Raw genomic sequence first — 23,391 nt, 5'->3', positions numbered from 1 at the left:
GATGTTGATAAAGGGGTCGGGTCGGCTGTTGTCATGTTTACTGATGAACGGGTCAGATGCTGTCATGTTGCTGATGATGAAGTATGCTGCTGTCATGTTGTTGATGCTCGGGTCGGCTGCTGTCATGTTGCTGATGATGAAGTATGCGGCTGTCATGTTGTTGATGCTCGGGTCGGCTGCTGTCATGCTGCTAATGATGAAGTTTGCGGCTGTCATGTTGTTGATGATCAGGTCGGATTGGCTGCTGTCAGGTAGCAAATGAACGGCTCGAGTCGGCTTTGTCATGCTGCTGATGAACGGGTCTGGTTGGCTGTTGTCATGTTGCTGATGAACGGGTCTGGTTGGCTGCTGTAATATTGCTGATGAACGGGTCAGGTTGGCTGGTGTCATGTTGCTGATGAACGGGTCGGGTTGGCTGCTGTCATGTTGCTGATGAACGGGTCAGGTTGGCTGCTGTCATGTTGTTGATAAATCGGTCGGGTTGGCTACTGTCATGCTGCTGATGAACGGGTCGGGTTGGCTACTGTCATGTTGCAGATGATCGGGTCGGGTTGGCTGCTGTCATATGCTGATGAACGGGTCAGGTTGGCTGCTGTCATGTTGTTGATAAATGGGTCGGGTTGGCTACTGTCACGCTGCTGATGAACGGGTCGGGTTGGCTGCTGTCACGCTGCTGATGAACGGGTCGGGTTGGCTACTGTCATGTTGCAGATGATCGGGTCTGGTTGGCTGCTGTCATGATGCTGATGAACTTGTCGGGTTGGCTACCGTCATGCTGCTGATGAACGGGTCGGGTTGGCTTTGTCATGTTGCAGATGACCGGGTCGGTTTGGTTGCTGTCATGTTGCTGATGAACGGGTCTGGTTGGCTGCTGTAATATTGCTGATGAACGGGTCGGGTTGGCTGCTGTCATTTTACAGATGAACGGGTCGGGTCGACTGCTGTCATGTTGCAGATGATCGGGTCGGGTTGGCTGCTGTCATATTGCTGATGAACGGGTTGGGTTGGCTGCTGTCATGTCGCTGATGAACGGGGTTGGCTGTTATTATACCGCGGGGTCTGTTTAAGGCACCTTTCCTCTACGCTCAGCACGTTACTCATACGCTGGGCATGCGCTGACCATACGTTTAACACGCCAGACACACGTCAGACACACGCCAGTCACACGCTGGCAATACGCTTTTATACGCTGTCATACGCTACTAATATGTTAGACATGCGTTACATTACGGTGAACTCGTTATGTGTATGCTATGGGTATTCCCAAATCATGTTTTTTTCGATGAAAGTTCGACGTATGACAGAGTATTAACTGTCCTTTACAGGCTAGGTGCAAGTTACTCATCATCATCATCATCATCGTCATCGTCTTCGTCGTCGTCGTTGTTGTAGTCGTCGTCGTGATCATCATAATAATAAAAATCATTCATAACCTGTTGTTGTTATGTTAATAATGATTTTTGTAAATCGTGTTGTTCTGCATTAATGAAGGAGGTGTGGCTGGATGGATATTTAATAACTAACAGATGTATCTGTACACTTCGCTCTATAGATACTGTACACAGATGTATTTGTACATGTCACTATATAGAAACTGTACACAGATGTATTTGTACATGTGTATAGATACTGTACACAGATGTATTTGTACATGTCACTATACAGATACTGTACACAGATGTATTTGTACATGTTGCTATATAGATACTGTACACAGATGTATTTGTTCATGTCGCTATATAGATACTGTACACAGATGTATTTGTACATATCGCTATATAGATACTGTACACAGATGTATTTGTACATGTCGCAATATAGATACTGTACACAGATGTATTTGTACTTGTCGCTATATAGATACTGTACACAGATGTATTTGTACATGTCACTATATAGATACTGTACACAGATGTATTTGTACATGTCGCTATATAGATACTGTACACAGATGTATTTGTACATGTCGCTATATAGATACTGTACACAGATGTATTTGTACATGTCACTATATAGATACTGTACACAGATGTATTTGTACATGTCACTATATAGATACTGTACACAGATGTATTTGTACATGTCACTATATAGATACTGTACACAGATGTATTTGTACATGTAGCTATATAGATACTGTACACAGATGTATTTGTACATGTCACTATATAGATACTGTACACAGATGTATTTGTACATGTCACTATATAGATACTGTACACAGATGTATTTGTACATGTCACTATACAGATACTATACACAGATGTATTTGTACATGTCACTATATAGATACTGTACACAGATGTATTTGTACATGTCACTATATAGATACTGTACACAGATGTATTTGTACATGTCACTATATAGATACTGTACACAGATGTATTTGTACATGTCACTATATAGATACTGTACACAGATGTATTTGTACATGTCACTATATAGATACTGTACACAGATGTATTTGTACATGTCGCTATATAGATACTGTACACAGATGTATTTGTACATGTCACTATATAGATGCTGTACACAGATGTATTTGTACATGTCGCTATATAGATACTGTACACAGGTGTATTTGTACATGTCACTATATAGATATTGTATGCAGATGTATTTGTACATGTCGCTATATAGATACTGTACACAGATGTATTTGTACATGTCGCTATATAGATAATCTACACAGATGTATTTGTACATGTCGCTATATAGATACTGTACACAGATGTATTTGTACATGTCGCTATATAGATACTGTACACTGATGTATTTGTACATGTCGCTATATAGATACTGTACACAGATGTATTTGTACATGTCACTATATAGATACTGTACACAGACGTATTTGTACATGTTGCTATATAGATACTGTACACAGATGTATTTGTACATGTCACTATATAGATACTGTACACAGATGTATTTGTAGATGTCGCTATATAGATACTGTACACAGATGTATTTGTACATGTCGCTATATAGATACTGTACACAGATGTATTTGTACATGTCGCTATATAGATACTGTACACAGATGTATTTGTACATGTCGCTATATAGATACTGTACACAGATGTATTTGTACATGTCACTATATAGATACTGTACACAGATGTATTTGTACATGTCACTATATAGATACTGTACACAGATGTATTTGTACATGTCGCTATATAGATACTGTACACAGATGTATTTGTACATGTCGCTATATAGATACTGTACACAGATGTATTTGTACATGTCACTATATAGGAACTGTACACAGATGTATTTGTACATGTCGCTATATAGATACTTTACACAGATGTATTTGTACATGTCGCTATATAGATACTGTACACAGATGTATTTGTACATGTCGCTATATAGATACTGTACACAGATGTATTTGTACATGTCACTATATAGATACTGTACACAGATGTATTTGTACATGTCACTATATAGATACTGTACACAGATGTATTTGTACATGTCTCTATATAGATACTGTACACAGATGTATTTGTACATGTCACTATATCGATACTGTACACAGATGTACTTGTACATGTCACTATATAGATACTGTACACAGATGTATTTGTACATGTCGCTATATAGATACTGTTCACAGATGTATTTGTACATGTCGCTATATAGATACTGTACACAGATGTATTTGTACATGTCACTATATAGATACTGTACACAGATGTATTTGTACATGTCACTATATAGATACTGTACACAGATGTATTTGTACATGTCGCTATATAGATACTGTACACAGATGTATTTGTACATGTCGCTATATAGATACTGTACACAGATGTATTTGTACATGTCGCTATATAGATACTGTACACAGATGTATTTGTACATGTCGCTATATAGATACTGTACATTGATGTATTTGTACATGTCGCTATATAGATACTGTACACAGATGTATTTGTACATGTCGCTATATAGATACTGTACACAGGTGTATTTGTACCTGTCGCTATATAGATACTGTACACAGGTGTATTTGTACATGTCACTATATAGATACTGTACACAGATGTATTTGTACATGTAGCTATATAGATACTGTACACAGATGTATTTGTACATGTAGCTATATAGATGCTGTACACAGATGTATTTGTACATGTCGCTATATAGATACTGTACACAGGTGTATTTGTACATGTCGCTATATAGATGCTGTACACAGATGTATTTGTACATGTCACTATATAGATACTGTACACAGGTGTATTTGTACATGTCACTATATAGATGCTGTACACAGATGTATTTGTACATGTCACTATATAGATACTGTACACAGGTGTATTTGTACATGTCGCTGTATTGATACTGTACACAGATGTATTTGTACATGTCACTATATAGATACTGTACACAAATGTAATTGTACATGTCACTATATAGATACTGTACACAGATGTATTTGTACATGTCGCTGTATTGATACTGTACACAGATGTATTTGTACATGTCACTATATAGATACTGTACACAAATGTAATTGTACATGTCACTATATAGATACTGTACACAGATGTATTTGTACATGTTGCTGATGATTGAGTCAGCTGCTGTCATGTTGCTGATAACTGGGACGGCTGCTGTCATGTTGCTGATTATGGAGTCGGATGCTGTCATGTTGCTGATGATTGAGTCAGCTGCTGTCACGTTGCTGATGACTGGGTCGGCTGCTGTCATGTTCCTGATGATTGGGTCAGCTGCTGTCTTGTTGCTGATGATTGAGTCAGCTGCTGTCATGTTGCTGATGATTGGGTCAGCTGCTGTCACGTTGCTGATGACTGGGTCAGCTGCTGTCATGTTGCTGATGATTGAGTCAGCTGCTGTCACGTTGCTGATGACTGGGTCAGCTGCTGTCATGTTCCTGATGATTGAGTCAGCTGCTGTCATGTTGCTGATAACTGGGTCAGCTGCTGTCATGTTGCTGATGATTGAGTCAGCTGCTGTCATGTTGCTGATACCTGGGATGGCTGCTGTCATGTTGCTGATGATTGGGTCAGCTGCTGTCATGTTGCTGATAACTGGGACGGCTGCTGTCATGTTGCTGATGATTGAGTCAGCTGCTGTCACGTTGGTGATGACCGGGTCGGCTGCTGTCACGTTGCTGATGACCGGGTCAGCTGCTGTCATGTTCCTGATGATTGGGTCAGTTCCTGTCACGTTGCTGATAACCGGGTCAGCTGCTGTCATGTTCCTGATGATTGGGTCAGCTGCTGTCACGTTGCTGATGATTGGGTCAGCTGCTGTCATGTTGCTGATGATTGAGTCAGCTGCTTTCACGTTGCTGATGATCTGGTAGGCTGCTGTCATGTTGCTGATGATCGGGTAGACTGCTGTCATGTTGCTGATGATTGAGTCAGCTGCTGTCATGTTGCTGATGATTGCGTCAGCTGCTGTCACATTGCTGATGACCGGATTTGCTGCTGTCATTTTGCTGATGATTGGGTCAGCTGCTGTCATGTTACTGATGATTAAGTCAGCTGCTGTCATGTTGCTGATGATTGCGTCAGCTGCTGTCATGTTCCTGATGATTGGGTCAGCTGCTGTCATGTTGCTGATGATTGAGTCAGCTGTTGTCACGTTGCTGATGATTGGGTCAGCTGCTGTCATGTTGCTGATGATTGAGTCAGCTGCTGTCATGTTGCTGATGATTGGGTCAGCTGCTGTCATGTTGCTGATGACTGGGTCGGCTGCTGTCATGTTTTGGAAAATTGGGTCAGCTGCTGTCACGTTGCTGATGACCGGGTAGACTGCTGTCACGTTGCTGATGACCGGGTCGGCTGCTGTCATGTTTCTAATGATTGGGTCAGCTGCTGTCATGATGCTGATGATCAGGTCACCTGCTGTCACGTTGCTGATGACCGGGTCAGCTGCTGTCATGTTTCTGATGATTGAGTCAGCTGCTGTCATGTTGCTGATAACTGGGACGGCTGCTGTCATGTTGCTGATGATTGAGTCAGCTGCCGTCATATTGCTGATGATTGGGTCAGCTGCTGTCATGTTGCTGATGACTGAGTCAGCTCTTGTCACGTTGCTGATGATTGGGTCAGCTGCTGTCATGTTGCTGATGATTGAGTCAGCTGCTGTCATGTTGCTGATGATTGGGTCAGCTGCTGTCATGTTGCTGATGACTGGGTCGGCTGCTGTCATGTTTTGGAAAATCGGGTCAGCTGCTGTCACGTTGCTGATGACCGGGTAGACTGCTGTCACGTTGCTGATGACCGGGTCGGCTGCTGTCATGTTCCTAATGATTGGGTCAGCTGCTGTCATGTTGCTGATGATCAGGTCAGCTGCTGTCACGTTGCTGATCACCGGGTCAGCTGCTATCATGTTGCTGATGATTGAGTCAGCTGCTGTCATGTTGCTGATAACTGTGACGGCTGCTGTCATGTTGCTGATGATTGCTTTAGCTGCTGTCACGTTGCTGATGACCGGGTCAGCTGCTGTCATGTTCCTGATGATTGGGTCAGCTGCTGTCATGTTGCTGATGATTGAGTCAGCTGTTGTCACGTTGCTGATGATTGCTTTAGCTGCTGTCATGTTGCTGATGATTGGGTAGGCTGCTGTCATGTTGCTGATGATTGAGTCAGCTGCTTTCACGTTGCTGATGATCTGGTAGGCTGCTGTCATGTTGCTGATGATCGGGTAGACTGCTGTCATGTTGCTGATGATTGAGTCAGCTGCTGTCATGTTGCTGATGATTGCGTCAGCTGCTGTCACATTGCTGATGACCGGATTTGCTGCTGTCATGTTGCTGATGATTGGGTCAGCTGCTGTCATGTTACTGATGATTAAGTCAGCTGCTGTCACGTTGCTGATGATTGCGTCAGCTGCTGTCATGTTCCTGATGATTGGGTCAGCTGCTGTCATGTTGCTGATGATTGAGTAAGCTGCTGTCATGTTGCTGATGATTGAGTCAGCTGCTGTCATGTTGCTGATGACCGGGTCGGCTGCTGTCATGTTGCTGATGATCGGGTAGACTGCTGTCATGTTGCTAATGTTCGGATAGACTGCTCTCATGCTGATGATGATCAGGTAGACTGCTGTCATGTTGCTGATGATCGGGTCGGCTGCTGTCATATCATACCGTACTTCATGTTTTGGTCGAACGATGTAGTAAGCTTGAGTCTTCACTCAAAATTTCACAATAGCCAGTGTGGTGTGTGGTGCTTTGCCTAAACTTGGATAGGAAAATGTTTGCGCTCTCATAATCATGTGTTGCTAAAACTATGGGGTTGTTTCATATAAACTCTTACAATGTTGCAGGATTTATGACCTCGTTGTTAGGGGCATCTTTACAGTCATATAAATACACAGCTGTTACCGTGAATGGTTTCCTTATTGGTCAAATTCACACAGGACTTAATTTGCCATGATTCGAAACCAAACACACCCGTAAAGACCCGGGAGAAAATTGGCCTTCAGCAAGCCACACTTGTTGTAACAGGCGACTAGTAACGGGATCAGTGGTCATGATTGGTGACTCGGTAATGCATGTCATTGTATTTCATTTGCGTCGATACATGTGTCAATCACTGGATCATCTGGTCCATATCAGAATATTCATGACATGCCGTCATATTGCTGAATTATTGCTGAGTGCGGCGTAAAACAACAAACAAGCGAACAAAACCAAAAATGAAACCAGGATAATTTGTCTAGTGATTGATTTTAGGACCACCATTTTACACCGTTGGGGTGCGCTCTCAACCACGTGACCACGTCTCAGCGCTAAATTTACGACCAAAATTGAGACAGGTCAGGACCTTTTGGATGACAAACAGTCGATGTAAAACTCAGAGTGTCAATATCTATAGTTGTGTTGGAACAGTTTGGTTACACCTGAACAAAGAAATAATGGATTGTATTGCGTGACCCCTATAAATCTCAAGTGACGTCGTTCTATCATTATTAGAGGTTCTTCTCAGGATAACCTAGTCCCCAGGCTACCGAAGTAGATTGTACAGAATACTCCAGGTACTTTCTATCACTCGTCCCTCAATCCAGGAACATTATACAAAAAGGTCTCTCTCTCCACGTGGTGTTCTATAGAGAAACTCTCTGTCCTAGAGATGTAGTTTGCATTTTTATCCAATCCATATAACACACATTACACATGTGCGGTCACAGTCACATGGATTGGACTTGTATATTGCATTTTAATCCAATCCATATACCACACATTACAATTGTGCGGTCACAGTCACAGGGATCGAACCTGTATTTTGCATTTTAATCCAATCCATATAACACACATTACAATTGTGCGGTCACAGTCACAGGGATCGAACCTGTATTTTGCATTTTAATCCAATCCATATAACACACATTACGATTTTGCGGTCACAGTCACAACAATCGGACCTGCAACCTTCGTATCTGTAACCACGGGAGTGAACCACGCGGCGACAGAGTCGCTGTTAATCCACAGAATCTCTTCCTCAAGTATGCCAGCAAGATATAGTTTACGGCCGTTTCCTAAGGTTCATGGAACGCGTGTTGGATACATAAAATTCTTCGGGCAGATTTTTGTTTCGACATTTAAGACAGATGAACCACTGTCCCTCGTCTTTGGTTAGAAATGTAAACTCGGGGTCGGTGATGAAAGGGTGTTCAGTTCAGACATGCTTCTCGTGTTCTGTTTTACACTCGCTGTCCACGAATTCGTTTTTTACCGCCAGGCTATTGTTTCCCTGTCAGGTCTCCCGACGCTTATTTTTTTCCTTGTATTTCTTGTATTTAGACGGCTGATATGACAGTTAAAACACTCCCCGTCGGTTTTGGATGAAAATAAAAAATCCGAAGCTCGGGTTTTTTCTCACTAGCGCTTTTACAAATTCAACTATAAATGTTAAGCTTGGCGGAGTTATGCCCCTTTTTCTGTGAGCATGTGTGTTGACCTCTTCGCCGTGTTTTGAGTGAGTGAGTGAGTTTAACGCCGCTTTTAACAGTATTCCAGTTATATCACGGCGTGTCAGCTTAAAGTGGGAGGAAAGTCCGAAGTAATGCAGGTCTCAGACGTTTACCACTTCGGTGAAACCCACGAGCACGGGAATGGAGCTGACAAACCTAGAAACATAATCGGGGCGAACCGGGATTCGAACCCATAATCATAGGTTTCTGGCGTGCCCAAGGGACGCAACTCTGCACAGCGAATCGCGGCGCCTTAGACGACTGGGCCACCCGTGCCCCCATCGCCGTGTTTTGACGTCATAGTGGAAAATATGTTACTGCTACATTCAACAGGTAAGTTGTGGTATTGAATGTGTCACGTTCTACGTAACCACACAGTTCTAATGTACGTGTTGTAATGTTGTTCAGATATAAGGCAGTATATTGTTCGCTCACAGTGTGCATAAAGCAATCAAACCTTTCGTTGCACGGTACTTTATCTATGTACGATAAAAATGACTACATTTTAGAGTTTTCTTCGCTTGCAAAACAGACAACATTTACTGGTCATTTAGAACTTTCTGATTTTCAAACCAGTCTTCAATTTTACACCACCGGGTAGACAATTCAACACTATACATGTCCGTCAAATTGCAAAGTCAAGCAGAGCCAGAGCCGCGCGACAGCAATTCTCATACACCACTCATTCATCAGTACTCATAAAAATGTGTGTCTGACAATTAACTCGGCAACCAAGGTTCTACCGGTAATGTAATAAATGACGCTTCCAAGCATTGAGTCAGAGACCTCGCAGGATCCGAGCTCCGAGCTTATGCAACTCGCCCCATGTGAATGCCGAATAGTATACAACTTCAGTTCGTGCAACTAATCGCATACACCCAGGTGTACCAACTAGTTGTGTCGTGTAAATGACCCTTTAGGGGTTTACGACAGGTAAGATGGCAGACAACCGACGGCATGTTGAAGAAAACGATTCGGCAGTATGGGTTCTGACAACACACCCGAGTCTCGAACCTTAAAAGATGTCTTCACGAGTATTTAAACTACTTCGTACATGAGTTGAGAAACTTAATACTTTTTACTTCAACGGGCGTTTTTTTTCGAAAATGTCTGTTGTAATATATTTCCATATTTCAGTCTGTTTCCTTGAATAATAATATTCTGCAACTGTTTACCAGTCAGAGGCGACTAAGTGCATTGGTCAATAGCCTATCAACCTGTGCCAGTCGTGAGAGGCGACTTAGTGCATTGGTCAATAGCCTATCAACCTGTGCTGGTCGTGAGAGGCGACTTAGTGCATTGGTCAACAGCCTACCTGTGCCGGTCGTGAGAGGCGACTGAGTGCATTGGTCAATAGCCTATCAACCTGTTCCGGTCGTGAGAGACGACTAAGTGCATTGGTCAACAGCCTATCAACCTGTGCCAGTCGTGAGAGGCGACTTAGTGCATTGGTCAATAGCCTACCTGTGCCGGTCGTGAGAGGCGACTGAGTGCATTGGTCAATAGCCTATCAACCTGTTCCAGTCGTGAGAGGCGACTTAGTGCATTGGTCAATAGCCTATCAACCTGTGCCAGTCGTGAGAGGCGACTAAGTGCATTGGTCAACAGCCTATCAACCTGTGCCGGTCGTGAGAGGCGACTTAGTGCATTGGTCAATAGCCTATCAACCTGTTCCGGTCGTGAGAGGCGACTAAGTGCATTGGTCAACAGCCTATCAACCTGTTCCAGTCGTGAGAGGCGACTAAGTGTATTGGTCAATTGCCTACTTGTGCCGGTCATGAGAGGCGACTTAGTGCATTGGTCAACAGCCTATCAACCTGTTCCAGTCGTGAGAGGCGACTAAGTGCATTGGTCAATTGCCTACTTGTGCCGGTCGTGAGAGGCGACTAAGGCTAATTTCTTGGTTTACGGATTTCAAACTCATTTCAAAAGTGAGGTAGGCCAATTTGGAAAAAAAAACCTCTCACATTTTTTTACTTATATTTTGTCCTAAAATGTTAGGTTGGTATGAAAAAAAATATCCTGGAGTAACGAAAGTAAAATAACTCAATTTTTCAAAAACATTTTATTATATCCCTGACACTTAGCTTGTGCACAAATGGCAGTATAACAATATTCATGTCATGGGTGGAAATGAATGAAAGACACTGCTTTTTTGGCAGCAGTGGGCGACGTTTACTCTTTCAACACCAGCCAATCAGAAGATTACTGCTGTGACACCAAGTTCCCAGATAGTTTTGTGTGATACATGAAGCCAACATTTATCAAGGAAATTATCTGCTTGTGAAACATCTTTGCTACTACATGTTTGACCATACACTATTTGAAAGGTCTAATTAATCCTATTGTTCATAAATATGAAAGTTATGTGTATTACATTATTTAAATACTTCATTAACAACTTAATAAAGTTTGTTTTCAATAAAAATAATATGAGCTAAAACATTCATAACGTCCAGATTAAGGACTAATGAAATGAAAATTTAACGATTTTCGGCAAATATAAGATTTCATAAAATCCACTTACCTATTTCGTTTTTATTTTTAATTGTTTACGTAGTCGGAAACATTATTTTAAAAAGAATTACAAATAATATCTGTCATCACCCATTGAATGTGTTTATGTTATCTTGTTCTGGTAGATCCCCATTTCCATTAACTATCAGATTGAGATCAGTTGGTGTATTTGCGAGTATAAGTTGGTGTATTTGTGAGTATAAGTTGGTGTATTTACGAGTATAAGTTGATGTATTTACGAGTATAAGTTGGTGTATTTGCGAGTATGAGTTGGTGTATTTACGAGTATAAGTTGGTGTATTTACGAGTATAAGTTGGTGTATTTACGAGTATAAGTTGGTGTATTTACGAGTATAAGTTGGTGTATTTACGAGCATAAGTTGGTGTATTTACGATTATAAGTTGGTGTATTTGCGAGTATAAGTTGGTGTATTTGCGAGTATAAGTTGGTGTATTTACGAGTATAAGTTGGTGTATTTGCGATTATAAGTTGGTGTATTTGCGAGTATGAGTTGGTGTATATACGAGTATAAGTTGGTGTATTTACGAGTATAAGTTGGTGTATTTACGAGTATAAGTTGGTGTATTTACGAGTATAAGTTGGTGTATTTACGAGTATAAGTTGGTGTATTTGCAAGTATAAGTTTGTGTATTTGCAAGTATAAGTTGGTGTATTTGCGAGTATAAGTTGGTGTATTTACGAGTATAAGTTGGTGTATTTGCAAGTATAAGTTGGTGTATTTGCGAGTATAAGTTGGTGTATTTACGAGTATAAGTTGATGTATTTGCATGCGTAAATTGGTGTATTTGCAAGTATAAGTTGGTGTATTTACGAGTATAAGTTGGTGTATTTGCTAGTTTAAGTTGGTGTACTTGCGAGTATAAGTTGGTGTATTTGCGAGTATAAGTTGGTGTATTTGCGAGTATAAGTTGATGTATTTGCGAGTGTAAGTTGGTGTATTTACGAGTATAAGTTGGTGTATTTACGAGTATAAGTTGGTGTATTTGTAAGTATAAGTTGGTGTATTTAAGAGTATAAGTTGATGTATTTGCGAGTGTAAGTTGGTGTATTTGCGAGTATAAGTTGGTGTATTTGCGAGTATAAGTTAATGTATTTGCGAGTATAAGTTGATGTATTTGCGAGTATAAGTTGATGCATTTGCGAGTGTAAGTTGGTGTATTTGCAAATATAAGTTGGGGTATTTGCGAGTATAAGTTGGTGTATTTACGAGTATAAGTTGATGTATTTGCGTGTGTAAGTTGGTGTATTTGCGAATATAAGTTGGTGTATTTACGAGTATAAGTTGGTGTATTTGCGAGTATAAGTTTATGTATTTGCGAGTGTAAGTTGGTGTATTTGCGAGTATAAGTTGGTGTATTTGCTAGTTTAAGTTGGTGTATTTGCGAGTATAAGTTGGTGTATTTGCGAGTATAAGTTGGGGTATTTGCGAGTATAAGTTGATGTATTTGCGAGTGTAAGTTGGTGTATTTACGAGTACAAGTTGGTGTATTTACGAGTATAAGTTGGTGTATTTGCGAGTATAAGTTGGTGTATTTAAGAGTATAAGTTGATGTATTTGCGAGTGTAAGTTGGTGTATTTGCGAGTATAAGTTGGTGTATTTAAGAGTATAAGTTAATGTATTTGCGAGTATAAGTTGATGTATTTGCGAGTATAAGTTGATGCATTTGCGAGTGTAAGTTGGTGTATTTGCGAGTATAAGTTGATGTATTTGCGTGTGTAAGTTGGTGTATTTGCAAATATAAGTTGGGGTATTTGCGAGTATAAGTTGGTGTATTTGCGAGTATAAGTTGATGTATTTGCGAGTATAAGTTGGTGTATTTGCGAGTATAAGTTGGTGTATTTGCGAGTATAAGTTGGGGTATTTGCGAGTATAAGTTGGTGTATTTGCGAGTGTAAGTTGGTGTATTTACGAGTACAAGTTGATGTATTTGCGAGTGTAAGTTGGTGTATTTGCAAGTATAAGTTGGTGTATTTACGAGTATAAGTTGGTGTATTTGCGAGTAGAAGTTGGTGTATTTGCGAGTATAAGTTGATGCATTTGCGAGTATAAGTTGATGTATTTGCGAGTGTAAGTTGGTGTATTTACGAGTATAAGTTTGTGTATTTACGAGTATAAGTTGGTGTATTTGCGAGTATAAGTTGGTGTATTTACGAGTATAAGTTGACGTATTTGCGAGTGTAATTTGGTGTATTTGCGAATATAAGTTGGGGTATTTGCGAGTATAAGTTGATGTATTTGCGAGTGCAAGTTGGTGTATTGACGAGTACAAGTTGGTGTATTTGCGAGTATAAGTTGGTGTATTTGCGAGTATAAGTTGGTGTTTTTACGAGTATAAGTTGATGTATTTGCGAGTGTAAGTTGGTGTATTTGCGAGTATAAGTTGGTGTATTTGCGAGTATAAGTTGGTGTATTTGCGAGTATAATTTGGGGTATTTGCGAATATAAGTTGGGGTATTTGCAACTATACCAATTATATTTCTTCATTTAATAAGCCCCAATCAAAGAAAACATTGAACGCATTTTCACATTCTCTACCACTGAGACATTCTGCTGTGTCTTTAATTCGTAGCCCACATCAATCCTAATTAAACTGACCAACGGTAAACATTATGGCTTGGCTTAGTATGTACAATATTATGTTTTGTGTCCAAAAAAGAAGTATGGTTGGCAGATGGGGAAAAAGACTCATGTGAAGGTTTTAGTCTCATGAGGAGAATTGGGGCATTTTCAGAATTTCTAAGGGTGTGTGTATTGCGCATGTTTTAAGCTCCTGAATTTTGTAAACTATCAAGTAAGATCAGGCTATGTTGTGAAATATTTTATATTCTACCATGACATTGTCAATGCTTGATTCTGATTGGTTAAAAAGAGGTTTCCTTTTTTGCTACGGAAACCCCTTTCAAATATATTAAGCCTTTTCATAAAAAACGTGCGTATGAATACATAGCTAGCCTACATATCGATTCACAGAAAATGGCTGCCGATCGATCACCCCCATATGAACTGTAAAACATATCAATATTTCCTCTAATACACGCTGGGTCTCTAATACCAGCCAGGTTTCAAATACACGCCGAGTCAAGGGCTCTCGCGAAATTAATAGACGGCGTAGTGTCAACTAGAGGAAATACGGTAGTTTGATATCGGATGTTTGGGGCGTTCTAGGCCGCAACCCTAACTGCTGCGATGATGACATTAAAAGATTTAACGAAGGCATATCTTTTGCACACAAATGAAATGTTTATGAAACTGTTAGAGAAATGTTCTATGGTGACAAGAATCGGAACAATTTAAGCTATTTCCTCATTGAAACACCCAATGAAAGTAAAATTTAACATTATAAACATTGTTTAAAAAAACATCACACCAGCAGGGATAGTTAGTCAACGTGTTAATGTTGAACAGCATCACACTGCGCATCGGTACTGGGTTGTCTTCTGGTTTCCTGCAATTCTTTAACAGCACTGTTACTGTTAACAATTTCTTTGGCAGACATAACTGTGAGTGCAGTGCAGATCTAGTGATAACCGGGACACGTTAGGACGGTTCTCAATTCAGGGTGGGGAGGTAAAATAAGTTAAAGATTCACACATTCAAAATAAGTGAAAGAGTGATATCTAATACATTTTGTTGAGAAAATAATAATTGTTCATTTTTTTTGGTATTTTTTTCTGAAACCTACGAACAGGTAATTTCATTATTGAAACAACCGACAATGAAAGTGAAATGTAACATAATAAAATGTGTTTGAAGACATTTTATTCATGACAACATGATGTTTACAAACCTTTTCCTGATCGATATCCATTGCCATCTCCGTCAACCACCACCGTTAGAATTTGGCAGAAGGGGATTTGAAAGTGCATCGGAAAACACTCCCCTTCGAAAGTCCACGAAAACAATGTCCCAACTGAAGTGACAGCTTATCAAATTCATTTCAGAACACGCACAATTATGAAAATCATACACGACCTACTATTTCTGGACCAGAAATGTCTAAGTTCCGTCACTATTTGGCTTTGGATCCGTGAAATCCTGAAACTGACAGGTCACACCATGCAGATTCCTCGTTTCAAAATATACGGCTCGTCTGCAGCCTAAACAGCGGCTGTTCAGTCATACTCGTGAGTGAGTGAGTGAGTTAAAGTTTAACGTCACATCGGCAATATTTCAGCCATATCGTGACGAAACAAAATTTGATATGAACAATATATATTAAACTGTATCAAATTCTGCTGACAAAGAGCAGTAAAATGACTAGAACATCACAGACATTCGTAAAACTAGTTTGAGAACAAGTAAAACTAGAGAACTAACTAATCATTTAACAACACATTATAAAAACAGGCTATAGATCGCCACCAACTGAAGGTTGATCACCGCGCTGGGGACCATGGGGACTTACAGTACTTTTGCTACCTGCATGGACCCCAGTCGGATTTACATCATCCCTTCAGTTGCTGTCGATGGCTGACAAATTTAGCCAAACATTAAAATAACACATATACTACTATTAAAAACGTGTAAGAAATAAATATACTTTGAAAGACGTGGTCTTACTCAGTCATAATCAGTTCCATTAGTAATCATATGGATGTACCTGCAGGCTCGATCAATCCCAGTAAATCTACAGGTAAATGTTGATCCACATCATAGATCGGGGTTGTCATCTTGCTTCTTTTAACTAGATCAAGTTAATGTAAACACATGATTGTCAGCCATTGACAGCTGTGAGGTGTGAGTAACCGTGATGTAGGTCAAGTTCTGCCACATCCAAGTTCGGGGTGGAGAGGCATTTACTTTGATTTTATTTTTGTTTTCTGGGGGTAACTGCTATCTAACTAATAACTCTTAGATATGTTAAATGTATATTGGAATGTTAATTCATAAAGTTTGCTGTAGAAATATATTCGTTTAGCATTTTAAAACCTTTTTTCTATTAACCGTCACCCCTACAATAGAAATGATGGCATGTTCGATTTCCAAGAAATGACCTCTCGCACAAATTTCCGAGAAACGACGGCCAGTCAACAGTGTTCAACAGTGTGCAACAGTTTGATAGAAATTAAAACATCTCTCTCTCTTTGGATTAAGTTAGGAGTTATATTTGTCAACTTCTTTTGAAAAACTAGATCTAAGTGTTTTGAACACTTATTATGAACTACTCACGACTATGGTGTTTTTTAATCTTCAACTTTTGTAATAATTGCTACATTTATAACTACCTGTGACCACTTTTCAGAATATTCTAAGATTGCGGATTGTGTTATTACGCGTTGCAAAAGAGCGCCGTTTTCAAAGCGTTGTTGCCGTCATGGTAGAATGGAGATAAACCTACTGTGTTTTGAAATTTGATGTAGTCCCACTGTAGAATAGATACCTCTTTATTATAATTTGGAACCTCACGCTAAAGCGCTCGATTCAAAATTATAATATCGAGGTATCTATTCTACAGTGGGACATCAAATTTCAAAACACAGTAGGTTTATCTCCGCCGTCATATAGCTAGAATATTGCTGAGTGCGGCGTTAAACAACAAACCAACAACCAACCTAATTAAAGACAAGAGTTTTCGTTTTCTTGTAAGTTGTTGTAAAGCTTCACAACCAGTTTTGAAATATTGTGAGGCTCGGCATGCATGTGTATTTTGGTAGCCCAGTAATTAATGCTTCTAGCTGCTTCCAACTGAAGTCTTTCTAGTCAATCACTCTGATCTATTGTACACCCTAAAACTCACATGCCTATACAAATTGGGGCCAAATCAAAATCTTATAAATTGTATTGAGAGTGTCTCGGTTTACTATAAAGTAAAGTAATCTTTATGAGTATATCATTTGTGAGGTTGTTGTAACAATCGTGTCTGCATGACAAGACCACTTGCTTGGTGATTCGAACGTAACGCCTACATGTCACCTGTATTAGTTTCTCTCACATCAATATAGTTTTATCATAATGTATATCTTCTTTTAGTGAGAATAAAAACAAACTTTAGTTCCTGTTCAGATTATTTTGGAATCATTGCATTACATCTCGTAGACATAAAATTATGTGTTTTCAGACATCATCATCATCATCATCATCATCATCGTTGACGTGGCCGTCATCATCATCATAAAAAACATCATAGTCTGACAATTTTATGTTAATAATGATTATTGTAAATCGTGTTGTACCACATGTATGAAGGGGACGTGGCAGGATGGATATTTAATAATTGGGGGCTTATTCATTTGTCTAGCAGTTGTACTGTTGACCATAAGACACAGTAAGTCGAGCGCCAAACTCTGCCATGCTCCTGACAAGACACGTCACAGTGACGTCATATATATAGCGCGCACCTTACCGGCCGTAGTATCGCCAGTCAAGGCGTTTCATGGCTGGTAGTGAGATGTGTCGCTTGTGTTAGGACGTAATTGTTGGGTAAGTGTTTTTACCACCGTATTTTGTACTTTTAGAATCTTTAGGAACATAGATAGGGTTGTAAACAAAACATGATTGATGGACTACGATATGAATATTGTAGGTATAAGACAGCAGGTGCTTGCTTCACACTGAACTGTGATTGATCTAGGCTATTTCTACAAGCCAAACTCTTCATAAGCTTGAACTGACACCGGGGCTACACACATGTAAAGATTTCCACATGCCACACACAACCCATTAGTTTGAACTGACACCGGGGCTACACACATGTAAAGATGTCCACAAGCCACACACAACCCATTAGTTTGAACTGACACCGGGGCTACACACACGTAAAGATTTCCACAAGCCACACACAACCCATTAGTTTGAACTGACACCGGAGCTACACACACGTAAAGATGTCCACAAGCCACACACAACCCATTAGTTTGAACTGACACCGGGGCTACACACACGTAAAGATGTCCACAAGCCACACACAACCCATTAGTTTGAACTGACACCGGGGCTACACACACGTAAAGATGTCCACAAGCCACACACAACCCATTAGTTTGAACTGACACCGGGGCTACACACACGTAAAGATTTCCACAAGCCACACACAACCCATTAGTTTGAACTGACACCGGGGCTACACACATGTAAAGATGTCCACAAGCCACACACAACCCATTAGTTTGAACTGACACCGGGGCTACACACACGTAAAGATGTCCACAAGCCACACACAACCCATTAGTTTGAACTGACACCGGGGCTACACACACGTAAAGATTTCCACAAGCCACACACAACCCATTAGTTTTCAGGCATGTTTAATCTAGATCTAATAATAATTGTTTTCGAAATTTTCATTCAACTGATTGTTTTACAACTAAGACCTAATGTTTTGTTGATTCTGTTATCGTGAATCAAAGAGTTATTGAAATACATCTTTATATACTGACACAGATGTTTTTGTACATGTCGCTACACACGGAGGTTTGTGTTATTCAGAGTAGAAAATACATTCACAAGTTTATGTCTGCACACACACATATGGATAATCTGTCCCGACACGTGTAATATTAAATTCAGTTGTAAGTAGGCCCAGAGCGCTCCATGTTTACTAGATTCATCATTCAATAGGCCAATGTCGTCTATTCACGACAGCCCACACAGTAGGGCCTAACGTTCTATTTTATCTTCGTATAGGAAATATAACTTTATTATTGTACCAGAAGTAGACAGGTTTGGCAAGGAGAACAGGCACTGCTGACCATGTTAGCCTGTCTATCCAGATTATATTCGTATCTCGATCACTCTGTCCAAGTGTTGACATCGTTATCTGCCTAGATGTATGTTTCCTCGGACAAGACAAGACAGTAATCAATGGAATTCATGGTTTGAGAAACTGTTGACACTAAACCAGACCAGCCGTGGTCATTTCCTTCTAATTGGGATTTCCCATCGCTCACTTCATTAAACTTTACCCATACATTCAGTCATGTATAGGAGGCGACATTTAGAAGCTTTGATGTAAGGCCTAGATTATTTGTATATGCATGTGTTACGACGAACATGACGCACGGCCACTATGGTAGGCCTTGTAGCCTAGACGTGTATGAATTCCGTAATAATACAAGTAACGTTATTTGACTGACGAGGATATAACAGCTTGTAGGCCTAAATGTATAGTATATCTTGTCTAGGTATTATATCCAGTGATGTTTTGAGATTTTCATTTTCCAAACTTGAATTCTTGAATGTCCCTGTCGAGGTTTACACTTTAACAACTCAATGGAGAAAACACTGACCCATACATGATGAAAGCATATTGTCGACCAGGTCTGAATATCAACTTACATGGCAATAAATCATGACAATTCTATATAAACAATTAAGGATTGACTGCGTATTTTGTTCGTTTTATTGAGGTATGAATCGAAAAACCAGTGTGCAAACTGTATGAATCCGCGTAATGCTAGTTAGAAAGGAAACCCGAAGACATGAAAGTTGAATCGAGGCGAGCAGAAAAAATATAGGCGATCAAGCCTGCGCGTTTGCTGTTTCATACATTCTCGGCCTTCGGTTTCAAAGGTTTGTTTGGGCAATGAATATGCATGAAAGTCGCTAAATGTCCTGTGCATGACGATACACGTGAGCAGAAAGGGAATTCCCTCGGCTGTAATATTGGGATTCTCCGACATTCCGAAGTAATAAAAATAGTGCGCCTCGGTGGGCGTGGCTTAATTTTTTACATTCATTGGGAAATGAATGCAATAACACGTGACCAATTCAGCTAATCAGAATACAGGAATTTCAATGAACACAACGAAAATTTAATTATTTGTGATTAATATTGAAATCAAACGCGTAAGTAAATCGTATTATAGTGAGACTTCACATAAAACATACTACATGTGGCCCCGAGCAATATCACGGCATGTTATTATAGAATGCTTCCATGTTGATGTCCACATTCCATTGTACAAACATTGCTTTGATATTCCGGTAACATGCGTGTGTGCCATACTCGCATTTATTAATACATTAATGTGACAAGGGCGTTAACTCCAGACGACCGAGCAGTAATAGATTTTACAAGGATATTGCAATTTCAGTTAGTATTAATTTCCAATTAAAATCCTAAAATGTTTTTTATCTCCACTTAATTATTCGTACTTGGGGAAAGGTGTGATCTAGTTTGGCTGAACTTTATATTGAAAAACAACAATTAAACTTACCCTAACTGATTATTATAACCTTCCGTTGTCAGCAGATATAATTATAAGATTGCTGCAGTGGGATATAGGTTACTTGAAAGGCTATTGTAAACATCACTCCAAGATCTATGGGTGCAAAGAAACGCCAGGTAAATTAATCAACATATTACTGTTAACATGTTTAAGTGGATGTTTGTTTGGGTTTTTCAGCCCCTGGCACAGATACAGGGAGGGAGCCAGGGAGCCGAGACACCCCCCAGAGATCAGACCAGCCCGGCAGAGGTAGCTACAACTTGCATGTGTCTTGTTACAGAACATAGATATACTTATTTATATGATGTAATGTTAGACTACAGGGATCAGACCAGCCCGGTGGAGGTACCGCATAACATGCATGTGTCTTGTAACAAATCATATCATGTAATTGTGGGTGAAATTGTTTGATACAAATGGCATGGGGACATTTTCCTGATTTTACCCACTTTTGACAGGACTTACTTCTGAATACATAAGTGTCACTGATTCTGCGACATCAGCAGTGTAGCAGCCTTAGGACACACACAAGAATAGGATATCTCTTGACCACCGAATAACATCACAGACAATAATAACACTCATTACTCCAACATATGTTTATGCTTCTAGTAACAGAGGTGGTGCTTCCATCACTACATGTACTTGTTTTTGTTTCCATGTCAAGTCATGTACGTCTCTGACGATGACCACACAGTGCTGTAGTATCTACATGACATATTCTGTGTTCCAGCCTCCAGTCACCCCAACGAGATGAAAGCACTGAGACCTGGGGCGACACAGGAGTCTGAGCTACACGGTAGGTGGGAGAATACTGTGGACCAGTGGTGATAGTGTCAGTGTGCACATAGGATATTGTGCCAAGTCATCAGACGTGTCGGAGAGCTCTGTCCTTGTATGAAAATATCCCTTCATTTAAAACATATTCATTACAATGAGCAAGTTGATATACATATTTCTTTAAATACATCTTAAAGATACAATAATGCTTTAATTAATTACAACACCACTGACTAGTTGTATGTATTTTTGTATACAGGAATGTGTCCTGTTTCAGTCTATTCTAACCACCCTGTTTGTCTCCACAGTCACCAGCAGGGAAGAGGAAACACGGAAGTCTGGGACCCCCCTAGAACCTGATAAACGAGGTGGGTGGAGACTGTGTCATATGTCTGGTAGTGGGCAAACCACCCTCTAGACACACACAACTGTGTTAGAACTGTAAGACCTGATACACGAGGTGTGTCTGACACATTGTAGTAGGCAAACCACCCTCCAGAACTGTGAGATGTTACAGAAACATTCTAACCATGTAAATACCTAAAGGGTAAAAACACAAACCAGCTGTTGCCACTCCCTCTACAGTCGCCATGATGTTGTCAGCCATGTTGCATGTCTAGATAATACATCAAGTGTTTTATATCCTCACTGTAAGATGTGAACACTGTAGCTGTGAGATAAAGATGTCGGACACGTGTACAGAGTTTACTTTGTGTTACAGCGACACCGACTCCCGCACGTAGAGACCGCCGGGCAGACCGCGACCTCCGTGAAGCCAGCAGGGAGGGGAACATGGCGGCCGTGAAGCAGATCCTGGCAGCAGGTCGGGCTGACATCAACAGTAGAGGCGAGGTCGGGTGGACACCGGTGATGGAGGCAGCACTGGGGGGACACAGAGACGTGGTGGAGCTCCTGGTGAGTGAAGGGGCTGATGTGTCACTGGTGGACGAGGACGGTGACAACATCCTTCACTGGGCCTGTTGGGGAGGAGATGTGGAGACGGTGAAGTTTGTGCTGTCTCTGCACGTGGTGGACATCAACAGTAGAGGAGGGAGGAGCCAGACACCGGTGATGGTGGCAGCATGGAGGGGACACAGAGACGTGGTGGAGCTCCTGGTGAGTGAAGGGGCTGATGTGTCACGGGTGGACGAGGACGGTGACAACATCCTTCACCTCGCCTGTTGGAGAGGAAATGTGGAGACGGTGAAGTTCGTGCTGTCTCTGAACGTGGTGGACATCGACGCCAGGAACAACGCCGGTCAGACAGCGGCCGACGTGGCGAGAGACGAGGGACATCAGGAAGTTGTGAAACTTTTGTAGCCGCCATGCTGTCACGTGATGTAAACAGGAGAAAATGTTGGATCGTGGCGTCACCTGAAGTGAGTGTCCTGTTTGTGTGGACGGTGAAGGAGGACATGTTGTTACACACAGTGACGTGGTGTGCCGTTCACGTCGTCGTGCTTTATATTTCAGGATTAGCTGAGAATGTTTGTTGTGTTTGATGATAAATAAAACTTGTTGGAAACATTTTCAGACATTTTGTCATTTGTTGTGTTTGGAACTTCGCATGATCAGGTAAGAAAATTGTTAACAGAGTGTAAATATAGATGCTGTTTGATTAGTATGTAAACTCCTCATCTCGTGATATTAATCTGTGTTAATTGTGAGTAAATAGTTTGTAATTAATCATGAAACAAAGACAACAAACTGTTTGTTTACATCTCGCCGCACTCTTTGACCTCAGACTGAGCCGAGGTTCGCCCAGCTGACGTGGCGCCAAATGTACAATGACAGTGACGTCACACTGATGATGACGTCACGGCCTTGTGGCAATGCTTTCGCCTCACCTCGCCCGTTTCTAATATCTCACTCCGGCGCAGTGGTGACTCAGCATAACACTATGCTGGTCGCGTGGAACTATGGATAGGAGAGTGTTCTAATA

The 23,391-nt window shown here is 40.7% G+C and overlaps 1 protein-coding gene across 2 annotated transcripts in view; it reads left to right on the top strand.

The window, feature by feature from the left end:
* The window catches only part of LOC139447275 (ankyrin repeat domain-containing protein 2-like), a 405,959-nt gene extending 383,007 nt beyond the window's left edge, over positions 1-22,952 (top strand). For both annotated transcript variants that reach the window (XM_071228569.1, XM_071228568.1), the window contains one exon: positions 22,171-22,952. In XM_071228569.1, coding sequence (XP_071084670.1) covers positions 22,171-22,769 — 599 coding nt within the window. In that variant the 3' untranslated portion in view covers positions 22,770-22,952. The remainder of the gene's footprint in view (positions 1-22,170) is intronic.
* The last annotated feature ends 439 nt before the right edge of the window (positions 22,953-23,391 follow it).

This window comes from Haliotis cracherodii, unplaced genomic scaffold, assembly GCF_022045235.1.
Source record: "Haliotis cracherodii isolate W230 unplaced genomic scaffold, xgHalCrac1.p SCAF_7, whole genome shotgun sequence".
Classification (NCBI taxonomy): domain Eukaryota; kingdom Metazoa; phylum Mollusca; class Gastropoda; order Lepetellida; family Haliotidae; genus Haliotis; species Haliotis cracherodii.
This window is presented reverse-complemented; position numbering and strand designations above follow the sequence as displayed.